The sequence below is a fragment of the Strigops habroptila genome, chromosome 3 (genome assembly GCF_004027225.2).
Source record: "Strigops habroptila isolate Jane chromosome 3, bStrHab1.2.pri, whole genome shotgun sequence".
NCBI classification, from domain to species: Eukaryota; Metazoa; Chordata; class Aves; order Psittaciformes; family Psittacidae; genus Strigops; species Strigops habroptila.
In genome coordinates this window covers 13,161,630-13,178,462 of record NC_044279.2, presented here as the reverse complement: position 1 = coordinate 13,178,462, position 16,833 = coordinate 13,161,630, and the positions used below count along the sequence as shown (strand labels likewise).

The 16,833-nt window shown below is 38.9% G+C and overlaps 1 protein-coding gene across 1 annotated transcript in view; it reads left to right on the top strand.

Annotated features, from left to right (window-relative positions):
• Positions 1-16,536, top strand: part of FBXL13 (F-box and leucine rich repeat protein 13) — an 82,933-nt gene extending 66,397 nt beyond the window's left edge. The window contains exons 19-21 of the mRNA XM_030480962.1: positions 5,644-5,778; positions 8,529-8,692; positions 15,081-16,536. Coding sequence (XP_030336822.1) covers positions 5,644-5,778; positions 8,529-8,692; positions 15,081-15,234 — 453 coding nt within the window. The 3' untranslated portion in view covers positions 15,235-16,536. The remainder of the gene's footprint in view (positions 1-5,643; positions 5,779-8,528; positions 8,693-15,080) is intronic.
• The last annotated feature ends 297 nt before the right edge of the window (positions 16,537-16,833 follow it).

The window sequence follows — 16,833 nt, the reverse complement described above, 5'->3', positions numbered from 1 at the left end:
TACACTGTTCTACACTCTCACTCTTACAAATGATTCTCTACTTCAATTCCTTTCTATTTTTTTTTCATTCCTTCCATGAATTTTAATGCATCTTGAATTCCGCTTGACTCTGAAATTCGCTCCAAAGGAGCCTGAATTTCTAATGAACTGCACTGTGCAAACTGCAATCTAAATTGCTGGTACAATTATTTCCTTCTTGCTCTACAAATCCTTCACCAGTTTCTATTTAAACCAAACTTTTCCCATCACTGGTGTGGGTTTTCAGGTTTTGCTTTCTGCTTCTTTAATTAGTCATTTGTTGAATGCCGTATTTAGATGATGAATCATGCCTAGATCAATGGAATAGTTGAATTTCTTTTAGTCTTGAAGTTGGGGTTTGATCATGCACCTATGAGTGTGACTGCACCATTTCAAAAGTTGGTTCCTCATGTGCTGCTGATACATTGCTACACATCATTATCTCTTAGTGACACAAAAATATGTCTCAATTTGTCTCTAAAGGCATATTTCTTACTAGCATAAATGGTATGATTGCTGTTATTAAAAAAAATTGTATCTAGCTTGAATAGATGTCTTAGCTGTTTTATGGGAAAAATAACACAAATTGCACTGTGTCATTATTTGAATAAACCCTATAAAAATGTCCCACAGAAACATCAAAGGAGTAATTTATTCATATCTAATCAAATTAATATCAAACTAATCTGCTATAAAATGGACTACATGTATTTTAAGCTAGTTGTTTGAAATACTGACTTCTTATTCTAAAAATCTCATCATGGTCACAGCAAGACATCTATTGAATCTCACTAAACTTATTTTTTTCCATTATTTTTCCTTTTAAAATTACATACAGTGGTTTTGAAGTTTAAATATCGGATCTGGGCAATATAAAGCCAGATATTGTCCTTAAAATACAAAGATTAGGTTAAACCAAGTATTTTTTTAGTGTTCTGCTCTCATACCTAGCCTATGAGCTTAGAAATTTCCCAGGGTCAATAATTTTTATAAAGTAATCATCACACAGGAAATTAATTAATTTTTATAAAAGCAACTTTCAAATAGAAGTTGCCACAAAAGCAGTTATTTACATGGATGATAACTTAAAAAGTTACACAGTGAGAAAACTCTCTTTTGCATAGTCAGCAGCTATCACAGAGATACTAATACTAATATAAAATTTGAATTTCATTTTACAATGTTTATGGGTTTTCTTATATTTCTGCTTACTGACTCTTGCTTTTTTTTAATGAATGTCGACAATGAGACTTGCCATCCAAACACTTAGAGGATTTATACTATCATTGCAGCAGCAACTACACGCTAAATTCTGATTTATTAGTACTTATTCTGATTTATTAGTACTTAGTCTTGTTTTGGTAGAATTAGTTATTCGATGTTACTGTAATTCTTTTTATGAATAATGAATTGCACTGGAAACTGGAAAAGAGGCAGAGAGAGTAATAGGGATGGTCAGAAGTGTGGTACAATCTCCATAAAAGGAACAGGTAAGTAAGCAAGGAACCTGCGGTCTGGGAAGGGGATGGCTGAGGGAATACACTGTGATCTGTTCAATCACAAGTGGCATGAAAAGGGTGGATAGCGGTCAGCGTTTGCTGTTTACTTCATACGTAATCTAGTGGACATTAAATGAACTTAGTTTGAATATTTAGAATGAAGAAGAGTACTGTTCTAAAATGTATATTTAAACTGTGAAATTCCATATCCTTATCACAGGTTGCTTGAATTTTGCCTAAATCCTAAATTTGACAAATTCAGTATAATTGCATAGATTTACTGCTTTGTGTTTCAGAACAATAAAAGAAATAAACACTAGTTGGAAACTTTACAGTATAAAAAAGAACCATCCGTCTCGTTAGGAAGGAGAGAGGATTCACACCCAAATAAGAGCACTTTATTCTGTAACTGAGAATTGTTTCTACTCATATGTAACAGAAATGCATTCTTGTATGAATTTCATGCCCATAAACAGTTGCAGATTAGGAGGTTGCAGGTACAGTCAATGCCATCACATAATCCCAGTCTTCAGCTTCTACATTTTTTCCATTATAAAGCTGCAACATTCATCATTTTATCACCATATATATAAGAATGAGTCAGTTGCTGCTGTACCACAAGGTATGCATCTGGATTGAATCTTGTTACCCAACGTACGCGTCAGGCCATTAGGGTTTGCTTCTTTAGGAATAATTCTGACTTGCCTTTTGTGAATGTTCTGTGTAAAGTTCCATGTTTTTAACCAGAACAATGACCAAGTATGTGTATCATCTTGTGTACCTCTTGGAAAGTCCTGTAGTGCCAGTGCTGGTGCTTTCAGAGGAGAATATTCACTTCAGTGCTGTGCTATGCTGATGGCTAAGAAGTTATTTCAGTTGTCTCATTGTATAGAGTAAGTTCAAAACAAAGACTATGGAAAAAGGAGTATTTATTCTTTCCTTGTCTGCCATACAAATTTCAACTTTTTGAGGAAGAAAGCAGCAGCAGGGTGTACATGTGGAAGTTACAGAAGCCATGTTGTCATGGATCTAGGGAGGGCAGGAGAAAGAAGAGGTATGAAGTAGCTCAAAACAAAATAGCAAGTCCTCTTTTGTAAGTTGAATCTAAGGATATGAGTTTATGGAAAATTTGCAGAGAGTAACCCCATTGTACGCTGCATGACTTGCTTCTCCTTTGATTATATAAAGAATATTTAAATTATGTGAAAAGAAAATGCATATTAAGAGGAGTTTACTAACACTGTGAAGGTAAGTTGCTGGAAAGTTATACAATAGCTGAATAATATAATTGAAAACTATATAAACAGAAATAACATGGACTGTACAGTGTTAATTCTTTTACTCGTTCCCAGGCATTGTAACAGTATGGAAATGCTTATGTGATCACATATTTTGTAAATAGGATCTTTGTTTATTCATAACCCAGGCAATGCTCACTTAATGAACAGCAATTTAGTAGTTAATATTTTCATTGATGTTTGTGTGTCCTCAGGCCTTATTTACACAGAATTACAATTGTGTAAATAACTTAGAAAACTGTTATTCCCTTCATATGGTATTTGATTCTTTGTAGTGTCAAAATGTTTTGCAAACACTGTTTATCTTCACAACCTCTTCCATTGTTTTCTTTATAGACATAGGATACAGAGATGAAGAAAGCAAACAAAGCTCTGCTCCCTTTGATTGCAAATATAACTTTAGTGCTCTTACTTTGCAAAATGATGTTGGGGTAGACTTAAGGTTAAGAGCAATTTCAGAACCTAACTTTGAAGGATATTTTAAATATGTATGTAGACAAACTATGCCAGTAAAAACAAGATAAACATATCACACAGGCATTGAAATCTTGGCTCCAGCTTGTGTTACGTATCCTAGCAGAGAATGTAGTGATTAAGCCATCACGTCTGAGGTCTAACTCTGAAGGGAGTGCAGTTTCTATAATACATGAATAAAAACAGTTCAGTTACTGGGTTTAGAATGTTTCTGTATCACAGGTAACAAACAGCCTGTAGAGCTAAGACTGAAGTAGGAAAAGTACAGAAGCCAATTAATATAAATTCTGAATTGCCCACTGACAATTCTGAATTCTGATCTGTGAAACAAATTTCTGACTTAATGAGGTTTTTTGCATCTTAATGAGGTTTAGGTAAGATTTATGAAAATCACACAGATTACACACAGTGTAATTTTTGGTCATCATAAAGCTCACATTTTCCAATGATTGATCAGATGTTAGCATCCGAGTTCCTGTTTTACATGAGGAAAAATAGCTGTGTGTCAGAAGCAATAATCTGATTACTACAATTTTTTTTCAGAATGATAAATATGTAATATTTGTGCATGACAAATATGTGAATGTGTGTGTCTCCATGTGCATGCACATGTGTTATTTATTCATGTGGTCCTTCATCTGTTTACCTCAGGACTAATTCTTTAAAGGTTTGAAAAGCTTCGTGCCACCAGTGTTTTTTATTCACTCTACTGCATAAGTATTTCCTTCTTTCCCCTACAGAGGTAGAATTTCCATTCCAGCAAATGACAAATTACACTGGCCTTAGGCCAAGATAAGCAGGCCTGGAAGATCAGCTCAGTGGCAAACTTAAGGCATCTTACCATGGTTTTAGGCTGGACATCACAGAAGACAGACGTCACAGGAGATATTCTCACTGGAGCTCAAGCTTTGCTTGAGCTGCAGAATGTTCTGTGACGCTCACATCATGGCACTGTTAGATGAAGAAAAATGATTTTAGGTTGGTTGGTTCTTGAGTTAACAATTCTGCAGGCTTTTCAAGAGAAGGTTTCCACAAACACAAACTAGGGTCTACCCTCTCCTTCTTTTGTAGGCCTAAGTGAATATTTTCAGGTTTGAAAAAGATTCAGACCAAAAGGCAGAGAAAGTTCCAGAGTGCAAAAGGAGAGAAGTATATTTTACGAATCTATGTTGCCTTTCGTAGTTTACAAACAATAAATGTGCATAGATGCCAAAGTTAGAACTACTCATGTTTCATGAGAAGCAAAGTTTTATCTGTGATTCTCTGATGCTATTAAAAATATATATTTTATTCTGCATTTTGCCAAAAATTTTTGTTCAGACGATCACGTGCAAGAGGTGCAAGTATCAAATGTGAGATGAAAAATACATGAACACGTTGAGTTGGTTAAATTGTCCCTTTGATCTTTTCAGTTGGCCTTGTAAAGGAGAACAAAGAATTCATGTAAAAATTTAAAACCTCATGTAGAAGCTAGAATGTCTTAATAGCAGTAGTAGTAATAATAATACTTCCTTACACTTATTTATCACTTGCCATCTGCAGGTAGCCAAAATGTAAACAGCTTTTTGTAAACAGCTCTTGCAATTTCATAATCTCCACTTCATTTGATAAGCTGCGAAGGCTCACTGAATGGTTTGGTCTGTTATTTTCCAAAATGATCTGTTTTACAGAGTGTACAAAAAAGCTAATTACCTGAGTTACAAAGGTGTTGGAATTTAAGTCAGTAGGATCTGCAGGTGCTTATTCACTCTAAAAATGAGGATAGAAATTATAGTCCACAGGTTTCACAGCAGGAATTACAGGGCACTTCAGCCACAGTTAGCTAGCCTGAACTCCACAGAGCAAATCAGAACCCAGAACTCCCAAGTGACAGTCCTAAGATTCTTACCCATTGTTTTCTCAGAAAATAATGTCATTTATACAGATACAGTTTTGTTCATTAAAAAAAAAAAAAAGAAAAGTTAATATACACAAAAGTGGCTATTTTCAGAGAGTAGGAAAATAAATGTATTTGGGGTTGGTCCTTTAGGCACAAACCTTTAGGTTCTGGGTTGTGCTCAATTTAAATAATACAAATTCAACATATTTTAATACATACAGCGGAACTTTCATGAATGTTAGTCTGATGAACACATAGTATAATATATAAGCAATGGAAAACAGCTTCTTAATGCATCTCTTCTTTTTCTAATGACATTCACAGCCAACGGCTGAGTGTCGTCACTACTAATAGTACCTAGAAAACTGAAATGCCTGGAGTGGATCAAAGGATTGATGTAAATGTATTGTAAATTAAGAAAAAACAGAGTAGGCATGTCACCTAAGAGTGATTGGTTGGTTTGTCCCTCTTTTAGGAGTTCTGCAAGGGCACAAAATACCTGGAGCACTGCCATGTCTCCTGCTGCCCGCAGCTGACGGATGAAGCTGTGAAGACATTGGCATTTCACTGCCAGAGACTAACATCTGTCAACCTAGCGGGTTGCCCAAAGGTATGGATAAGAAATGGGGTAATAGTTCTGGGATTGCTATTGCGAAGAAGTACTTAGTGTTTCCTTCATAAGTTTGATCTGCTGGCATCTGTGTCTTTGTCACAATTCTACAATATGCTCAACTCGTATTTCAGAGCTTAAGTTCAGCTGACTTTGCATGAGTTTGAAGTTCTGAGGCTTGGCCCTCGAGAGTGTTTGGCACTCTTCTAATGGTTGTAGTTACAGCATAAAGGTGTCTGTGCTGTATCAGGTAAAAGTTTGTCTCTCCAGGGGTTGACGTCTATGGAAGGGTGAAGAGAGAAGGGCTTTTAGCGATACTTCCTGCAAATACTCTCTCAGCTTCTGGTGGTTTGGGTGCTTCTGAAGTGAGGTGTCTTTGTTTTAATAACTCTTGGTATATTTGCTTTTTCTGAACCCAGGTAAAGCACAAACTGGGACATGAGAACTTTATAACTGTGGCTTTATAGAATCATAGAATAGTTTGGGTTGGAAGGAACCTTCAAAGGTCATCTGGTCCAACTCCCCTGCAATGAGCAGGGACATCTTCAACTACATCAGGTTGCCCAGAACCACATCCAGCCTGGCCTTCTCCTGGGATGGCGCATCCATAATAACAGCAATAATAGAACTTGTGCATGGACATCTTCCCAAGGGAGTTGAAGTTAGGTAGTGTTGCAGTCTGTCTTCTCTGCCATGTTTTCCAATTCACCATATGTACTAACACAGGAAAACAAATCAAAACAAATGTCAATAAATACATTTAGGCTGGAAATTAGAAGAGTTTCTGGTTATCAGAGCAGTGAATTGTAAAACACCATCCTGGGAAGGGAGACAGGGACAAAATAATAATGTTAGGATGACTCTTCTTAAGGGAATGAACTGGGTCATATTTTGTAGTTCCTGCAAACGGGAACAAGAAGTAGATTCAGTGACCTATTGATATCCTTCCAACACTTGTTCCTAGATGGTCTTTTCTGTAAATGGTTATAAAGCCAATCTGTTAACTGCTAATACCCTACTATTTTCAGAAAAGAAAATCAAGATTCTTCGTAATAAACCTACACTAGGTTTACAAGTCTTTTTCTGACTTGAATCCAGCTTGCAACTCCACAAAATGAGATGGGTAGACCTGTGGATGTTAAAATTAATGGGTCTTTAAAATCCTTTGGCAATCTCTAGTGTAAATTGAGGGGATCCAGCTGCTAAGAAGGGAAATATTTTCCACTCAGAGACCTGTTTAAAAATGGTGAAGAGATTAAAGTAACAATGAACCTGTTCCAAAGGATATATGCCAGTGTGTCTCACACTCATGTCCTGCAGCATCAGGATATATTATATTAAAAGCAAGAATTGAAAAAAAAAAATCATAGCAAGAGAACGTGAAAAAAAAATCAATATAGAAATCCATGTCCATTAAGAATGTTTTGGTGTGTGCTGTGCAGGTTACTCTAAAATTAGAAGAGCTTACTGCTTTAATCATATCTACTGGAGCAAATTAATTGTCTTTGTACAAACTCCACTGGCTTTAGTGAAAGTGCAGTGAGCCTCCTGTCATGTTTCTGTATACCTAGGACAAGTATAAGGCATTTTGCAAATGCTGATACTATCAAATACTCAGCAGTGTGGTTCTGAGTCTTACTCAAGGAATGAACCTGATTCAAGAGTAATTCTTATTTCACAGGGAAAAAATGAAGTTGCTGAGGGAAACATATCCTATACATGAAAAAATACAGCAAGAACTGAAAATAAATCTCTGTAAACAGCAAAGTTCTGAAGGCACAGTTTGATGGACAATGAATTCTCTAATTCAGTCCTGTAAAGGGAATAGGATTGAGTGTATGATGAATGTAGATTTCTCTTAAATGCTGATCACTGACTTCAGAGCCAGCAACTTCTTTTTATTTCAACAGGAATATCAATCTATTTATTAATCCTTTAGTCTAGTTATTAATCTATTGCAGGCTTTAATATTGAGCATATAGCTAAATCTGGAATAAACAAAGCACAGAATTACCTCTGTATTCCGGGTGGACTGCATCATGAGATAGTGTGCTAATCTTCTATTCCACAGCCCAAGTTCCCAGCTTCACCTTGCCTCCTTGTCTCTTTTAGATTCTCAGGAGATTGGCTGTTTAGTGCAAATGAAACCCTCGTCTCCCCTTCCACCATTCCACTCCACTGATTTTAATCAAGTATCTTTAAAAGGCCTTTACTATGTCCCCTCTTGATTTGCAGTCCTGACTGAACAAAGTAATTAAAGTATGTACATAATATATTCTTGACTGTTTCTATTGAGGTCATTGGAACCATTAAGTGGCTTGCATGACTGCTTATGTACCTTGAAGACTCTGTGTCTCCTGTTTTTCTCAAATATGACTTTCAGCATTAATGGCAATGCGTATCAGTTTAGAAAAATTGAATTGTAAGGTGAAACTACGCAGCTTCAGAGCTAAAGAAAAACAACTGTACATTGAAAAGGTCTCAATGTGAGATACTCATTTGTAACAGAGAACTGAGATACAAAACTGATATAACTAAATTATAAGTGCAGCCTAATAGTTTAGGGAGAGCAATATAACAGCAGGTAAGGCTAAAGGCTTAAATGTGCTACATGCAAAATTATGAGATTGGGAAAGTTGAACCATTCAGATTAGGTGAAAAACATCCCACAGTACTTTAGACTATTGGAATCAGAATTATTCAATAATCCTCTAACTTAACTTCTGCGTGTCTTGTTGCTTCACTTACAGATGACTGATACCTGTATCAAATACTTGGCTGCAGCCTGCTGTTATCTGCACTTCTTGGATGTCTCTGGTTGCATTCATCTTACTGACAAAGCACTGAAATGTCTTTGGAAAGGTTGTCAGCAACTCCAGGTTCTCAAGATGCTGTACTGCAGAAATATTACCAAGTAAGGGAATATTTCCTAATCTTAATTCAGAAGTGGTTGTAAATCCAACACCATGAGCTTCTTTCTTCACGGTGCCATGCTAGATAACTGGCTTGAGCCATCTTGCTCCTTTGTTTAGGGGTGTCCACATTGCTGCCTTAGGATTCCTGTGGCCTGGTGTGGGTATCTCCGTGTTCTAATGTCAGCCACAAGTGAAGAGAAACAGGGACCCCATCTATCTTTATTTCAGTCAGTGTCCTCTTAGGGAAGTTTCTGCAGACACAGGATATCACCTCAAGAACACATGGGAACGTGAGGGAGAAAACCAGACTAAGCCTAATGCTCTCAGCACTACGTGCTTGAGCTCACTCTGAGGGTATGTGGGAGCCTGCTATCCAGGGACTGGATGTCTGTATGCAGCAGAAGTAGATGTGAGCCTGTGCTCAAAATGCATCATGGTTATGGTGAACGAGTCAAGGTATCATAAGCAGAGTTTCATGAAGTACAAGCAATGCATGCTTGTTATGTATCTACAATTGGGAAAAACAGGTAATCAACCACAATGTAATCCAACTTCCCCACTGGTGTGAATGGACTGAATCTCCTGGTTCCCCACAATATTTAAAAGCCGGTCAGTTCTCCTCAGGTTTAGAATCATAGAATCATAGAATCATAGAATAGTAAGGGTTGGAAAGGACCTTAAGATCATAGAATGTCTCAAATTGGAAGGGATCCGAAATGATCATCAAGCCCAATTCCCTGCTCCGAGCAGGACAACCGAAAACTGAGAGCATCATCGAGGTGCTCCATGACAGGCTTGGTGCCGTCATCACTTCCCTGGGGAGCCTGTTCCGTGAAGGACCTTTTCCTGATGTCCAATCTGTACTTCCCAGATGCAGCTTGTTTCCATTTCCTCATGTTCTATCACTGGTCAGCAGAGAGAGGAGATCAGCACCTCTGCTGCCCCTCTCGAGGAAGCTGTGGACCACGATGAGGGCACCCGTCAGTCTTCTCCAAGCTGAACAAACCAAGTGACCTCAAACACTTGTTCTAAGCCTTGCCCTTGAGGCCTTTAACTATCTTGGTCTCTCTCCTCTGGACACAATAGTAGCTTGATGGTTTTTTTCTGTTGAGGCACACAGCTCATTCTGCAAAATAACTTTCCTCAAGGGATTTTCTTTCACCCTTGGATTACTGTTGTTCACTTGCTTTTTCTGTGACTTCATAACTCTCTTTTGAGCAGTAAACACTGTGTCATCCCTTTCAGGCTCTGGTTGCTTGTATGTCTTCCCATGGAGGTGAGATGTGGTAGGAACAGAAATCTGTGAGTTCCAGTTAAGTTTGTGGGCCATGACCAAAGAGTTGGCATGACTTCTCAGAATACTGCCTTTGTGGTGTGACCCAGGATGATGCCTCTGCCTCAGCGTCCCACATGCTATGGGTTCTCCAAACATCTTGATTAAACCCTTCTGACTCAGCCAAGAAATTTCCCAACCAGTTATTTTTTACTGTAAAGAAAGCCCTGGAGAGTTACGGATCTTTGCAAAACACAAAAGCAACCATGAGACACACATCTCCACCCAGTGTTATCTTTGCCCTTTTTATAATTTTGTGATTTTTGGAACTAGGCAAACTTTACCCATTTTTCTTTCCTGAGCCTGATTTTCTGATATGTGACAGTGGATGGTTCTTTGCCAGCCTCAGCCTCTAACTCTTGGCACCATATGTTTAATGATATGAAACTGCTACCCCATGCCATTTGAGTCTGGGACAAAAGCGATTGATCATGTTGAGTAATTCAGCATGGAAGATTTTTCGCTTGTTTCTTCCAACAGGTCTGAAGAGCCTTCCTAGACCTGGGTAGGCTGCAGAATAGACTGACCACATCAAGATCAGAGTGGCTTTTCAATCACATGCTGAATTGTCACTAAATGGAATGATCTTCAGAAAACAAAAGGGAGTTTGCACTAGATTCAGATATATTCCACATCCTGGATGTGTCACACTTTAGAAAAATCTTTTTTTATTGTAATTCAAGGCCAATATTGCAAAGATGATAAAAAGTTATCTTCTGCCAATAACTACCCAGTAAACCATGGCAGTGATTCTAAAGCTACTCATCTTGGAGTAGCTTTTCAATGACATCAAAAGCAATGACAGTGCTGTCATTGATATGCTGCAATGTAATTTTATAAAAATGTGTATTTCATTCACAACCTGTATGGTTTTAGTACTGAATAATAGGCATCAGATTGTCAGAAAAAGGAACACTAGGGCCTCATTCTCTATTTCAGACTAACTAACTCTTAAAACCTTATTCAGGTTCTTAGATTTTCACAGAATGTAGAGAAAGGCTGGTTTCGGGTGTAATTCATGCTCTGCACATGTGAAACCTACAGTTCAGAGACATTTCATTCCCTGTTTAAGGAGATGGAAGGACATCTATGTAAAATCAGTTTAATCTGGAGAACTAAACATGCTGGTGGCTTAGGTTCTAAATAAGCAATAGAAGAAATGTGGTTTTAGTTTAGAGTTGCCCTACAAAATCTATGAATCATATATGCTTCATTTTGCCAAAGGAATTCCCCATTATTTATTATTAAAGACTATCCAGTCCTAACAGACATCTAATAGACTGAGCCTTGCAAATATTGAGGCATATCTCTTGTATTGTGTCACATTCAGTTTTATTTTTACTGTTTCGTTAGATTAAAATAGAAAACATATGGAGTCACAAAGTTCTTTGTTTCAGTCCAGTGAAGCTTCATAGGAAACAGTTACGAGTGTATAAATTGTCCATTCTTTCCAGTATCAGGTAGTGTTTGCGATTGTATTTGCCAACATTCCAGCCTGGTTCCACTTTTATTAAATGTTAGGAGAAAAGAAAAGTCTATGGCCTGATACTCTGCTGCATATTTCTGTATCCAGAGGCTAATGACCTTTCGATTAATCCTGTTTCTAAATGCCACAAAGAATCATGGATAATCTACCTGTGGGAGCATATGATACTAGTGCAAATGGGTTCTTCTGCTAGAGGAAAGGAAAGCTAACTAACTGCTTCTTAAAATGTGCCTTCTGGAGGAAAAGGTTGTATCAGTTCTGATTCACTTGGGACTAACCCTACAAGAAATAACACAGGTGCATCTTCAGAGAAACGCTTCCCTCTAAAACATTCTCTTTACTCTTCAGAACACAAACACCACTTGAAGTCAGCTCCAGTGCTGAAAGGCGTGGAGCTCTACTAACATTTCTGGGTGCAAAATGAGAACAGAAATCCGCCACTGCCTGAGAAGCCAGCCTCGTGTTCTCACCAAACTGCAGCTCGTCCCTAGCGGTTTGGTTGCACCAAAAGCTGTTCTTGGAGAGCAAAATTAAATGCTTCCTTCTTCCTTGTCCGCACTAATATGAAACCAGCTACATTTCTTTTAAACTCATGACCACTCTGTTAACAAGTGACTCATCAACAAATACTACTGCAATTTTTGCCTTTTAAATGGAAATTACACTGGGTAATAGTAGCTACAATACATTTGTCCTTTGGAGAACATTCTGGTATTTGTTTCATTTCATTGTAGTTGTGTTTTCTGATGGTTGATGTTGGTTAAAAAGGAGATTGCAAGAACTCTTTTTTGAATAGCAGAATTTCTTTGGTGTTATCCTAAGAAATATTCAGGTCTTAAACCAGGAAGAAGTTGGGAGTCCAACACACATGTAAATGGAAATGAAGACAGCCTACACCTGACTCGGTAAAGGACTAAGAATAATTACTCTTAAGTTTTCTCTTGAAGAAGCAACAAAAATATCATAGTACTAACTTCTCACTGACTGTAAATCGCTCTTCAGAAGGGACATGGAAGCTCCTGGAGTGCCATGTTTGAGCCATCATGTGCATTTGAACTGGATGTCATCAAATGATAAAACTGCTGCAGCCAACGTAGACCTCAGAATACGTCAGATTTGATGTGGTCTTACCACTTCATGTAACCCGGAGCATGCTTGCAAGATGCTTCATGCTTTCTGTTAGCTGCCTGCCTCCACTTGCCTCTTCAGCTTTATTTCTCCTGCAGTGGCACTACAAACAGATCTCTCATGTTTAAGTTTTTATTTTCCACTACTTGTTACTCTTGATTGGGTTTTGTAATCTCATCTCAGAGAGTCCTGTTCAAACCCTCTGCTTTTTGTTATGACTGACCCAGTCAAACACTTCTGAATTTCGGAGTGGCTCAGGATTCAAACCATGATGCAGAACTGTATTTCCTACCTACGCCCTCTCAGTGAAAGGGATTGAAACTTTGGGTAAGGATCCAATTATATATTCCAGTGCTGCTCAAGCCATGTGTTTGGGCCAGTACTTTTCTCTGACTTATACCAAGAGATATGTGCTTTGCCAATCATCATTATTTGCTGAAATGCTTTTATGCATCAATGTGCTGATTTAAGACAATATATAAATAAACACACAGACTCCATCATAGTACAGAGTATCTTAAATAAATGACCTATTTTGCCATGTGTTGGTGATTAATGAATGGCTGTTTCTGGCAAACTAATCAACTGCAGCTCCAGGCATGGGACAGCATAAGCTTCCAAAAAAATAGTAACAGCTCCCCTTATACATGCTTCAGCCAGCTGCCATACATTGCAGTTTCCACGGAAAATGGGAATTTGGACTTGGATGAGTTGATTCGTATTTTATAGCTTAGAGCTTATAGCTCATCTAAATCGTGCACGCATTCCTCAATGGCACAGGCCTCCCTAATATAAAAACACATAGAGCCTTGTGTTGGTCTGCTCACACAGTGTGGCAGTGTTCGGATCCTGCAGTGGTTGAAAAGGAGCCCTTCTTGTGTCTCTAATTTTGTCCCTTTTCCATGCCTTCCCACTTCCCCTGTCCTGCTGTGGTGGTTACATTAGAGCTGTGCCTCTTTTGTAACCATCCTCAGCATTTTCACTTTGGGAATAAAAGAGATACTCTGTAGTAGCATTCCTGGCAGCTAACAGACCATTTGAATTTGGGTTTTTAACTAGTACCATCCAGATGCCGTATAGGTATTATTGCAAAGTGTAGGAAACTGGCCAGCAGGGAGGAAGGTGGCATTGCTGTGGCGGTGACACACCAGATGAGGTTGGATGTCCTGAAGAGGATGGGGGGTGCAGAGCTGGCTCTCCCCAGCGAGAACACAAGGGATGTTCTCTGGAGCACAGGAGCCTGCACTGGGAGGCCGGGGCTCTGTGCAGCAGGAGCAGGCAGGCAGCCAAGTGCAGGACTGATGGAAAGAAAGAGACCTTTGAAAGACTGAAAGTGGTGGGTTGAGTTTCTTCAGCTCAGGAAGGCAGGAAAGGTGCTGGGCTGATGCTGCCTGCACGGAGGGAGAGGAGGAAGCTGCTCTTCAACATTTTTTTAGGAATTCTCACTCAGCAGGTCCAATTTCCTCCTATTTCTGTGTCGCTTTGTTCTAGTTCATTGTTTTTGTGCTCTAACACTGCACAGGGGGAATGGCCACAAATGCTGAGGGAGATCAGAGCGGTTATGGGTGTTTTTAGACATAAGCCATCCTCTTCAGGTAACAGTAAGGCTCTGTAACACTGCCCATTCTGTATCAAAGTCTGCTTCAGAAACAATACACTTTAAAAAGAGGTGGGTGACAGAAGGTAACTACAGGTGGAGAGGTTAGTCAAAAAGAAAGCAGAAGGTGAACCAGAAAGGATAAAAGTACTTGGTGGTGTCACAGACTGTTCAAATTAAAAAACCAGAGACCAGGACCTGCACAGTTACTATAACTTTCCCATACAGCGATGAAAAACCTCTCTGATACTGTGGTATTTTTGATGTAACTGGTTTATTAATCCTGTGTGGTGTATTTATCTTGCGGAGCACATGATATGTAATGAGAGGCTGAAACTTGCTTTGCTCAATCACAAGAGCAGGCTTGGGCTGGAGGAAACCCTGTTGTCATTTGTAACTCTGATCAGAGGAAACAGACTGCCTCAAAGATGCACCGACAGGACAAGTGGTGTATGTAAAATTCTGATCACATACAAGGAAACTATTTTGTTTTAATCAGGAGGCTGATCAAATCCTTGAACAGGAGCCCAGAACGGCTGAGCAACCTTCAGCCCTAGGGATGCTCAGCTGGCAAAGCTGTGACCCACCTGGTGTAGTTGGATCCATTTAAAGCAAGGATTAAACAATCTCCAGCAGCCCCTTTCAACCTGGTTTGTTCTGTGACTAAGGCCCAACCAATTATCTTCTTTTGTGGTTTCCACACCACCTCTTACAATACTGATAGCTTCAGTTAGAACAGGAACTTTTGCTCAGTAAACAGCTCGCGGTGTTCTTTGGAGAAACAGCCTCTGCAGATTTTGTTCTTTACTTTTGTAATTTGTTCTTTTTTAACTCTTGTTGCAGACAAGCTGTCCTGAAATATACAGCCAAACTGGAGAAACAAGAACATAGTGATGCTGACCCTCCTTCCTGGCTCGGATACGACCGGGACGGCAACATACTCACCTTCACCAAAACACACGCACTGGAGCCTGAACAAACAAATTCCTCAAAATGAAAAATGAAGAAATTATGCAACATCTTCTACAGTTCCAGGGTTTTCACTAGACCACGAATGAACACTGTATTATTTTTCTTAAGACTAATCATACTTGATAAAAGGCTGGTTGTTGGATTAGGAAGAAAGCACTACAGATCTTTCTCCCAGGCGGGTGTCTGCTTTCAAGCAAGGCAGCTGCGCTGAAACAGCTTTGCTAACTTTCAGATCTTGGTTCGAGCTGTCTTCATCTTCCAATAATGAGAAGCTTTTGTAGTCCCCTGCAGTGAGCAATAACTACGTCTGCATGTGTTTGGGGTTCTTGTTTGCCATGAGGGTCCTCTCCAGGACATAAACACTCTGACTCCCCACAGAACATCACACTTGGCACGGCTGGTACTCATCAAGTACAGTGTTCCTGAGCAGAAGAACAGTGCAGAGGTAGTGACTACCAGCTCCCTAGCACACAGCTGTATGTGTGCATCTGAGCATGGTTCTCTATGTCTCCTGTGCACCCAGAGCCCCAGTTCTCATAAAAGCCCCTCAGCTGGGTTCAGCTCTCCAAGCGAGCCCATTTTCACACTTGCAGATCTGAACTGTGCTGGCTGGCAGCTGACAGAGTCATAAGATGAGAAAAGTATTAAAGGAGAAGTTTTCTCCAGTTATGAGAACATGTCTTCTCATCAAACAGACAAACAAAAGTGAGCACACATGGGATTTGCCATTCAAATCCTAATTACTGATAACCTACTGGTCTTCCCTTGTCTGGAGGAAAATATAAAATTTCACCTCATTAAAGCAGAACAAGATGTTACTCAAAAGCCCTTGGGGAAACTCCCAAAGATTTCTCTTTCTTCAGCTCATTCTTGACCTTTATGTAAAAGTTCTAGCTGGTCTCAACATTTATTACCTTGGAAAGAATATAATAAGAATAGCACAATTTTTCTGACAGCTTATCTAAACTTCTTTCAGCAAGTAACTAAGAATGCTAATGCTTAATTGCAGCTCGGTTTAGAATACGAATGCCTTAGCTAGCTTGCTTGCTTGCTTTTGAACATGGAAGAAATAACAGGCTTTCTTACTGTGCTCTCCCTTAAAACTGCTGATGCAGCTGTCCCAAAAAGCACAAACTAAATCATAGGCTGACAGGCTTTGTATGCTGGGTGAGTAATGGAACCATTAAGTGGATTTGATTTTGTGAAACATCTACTATGCTGGTTTTATTTTTTGATGCTGTGTGATTTTAGAGGGGCTTCGCTCACTTTTGACTGCAGCAGTGCACAGAAATCATGATTTGTCAGGAAATCTAAAACCATTACACATTTATTAACTTTGTATCTTTTAGAAGAATGGTAATCATTACAAATAACTAGTAACATTGTATTGCTTTTAGTTATCATATTAGCAATGTGCTATATATTAGTGTTTATATTAAGAGTACGTATTTGCCATAAACGTCTGTGCCCACTTTATCCAAACAAACAGTACACACAACAGTAAAGAGAACATTGAGGATTTAACCACCCTGAACTAGAGTAAAAATGCTGCCCTTGACTATTGAAGCCATTAGCCAGGGGCAGTTACACCTCTTGGGGAACCCTGTGGGAACAGAGTTCATTT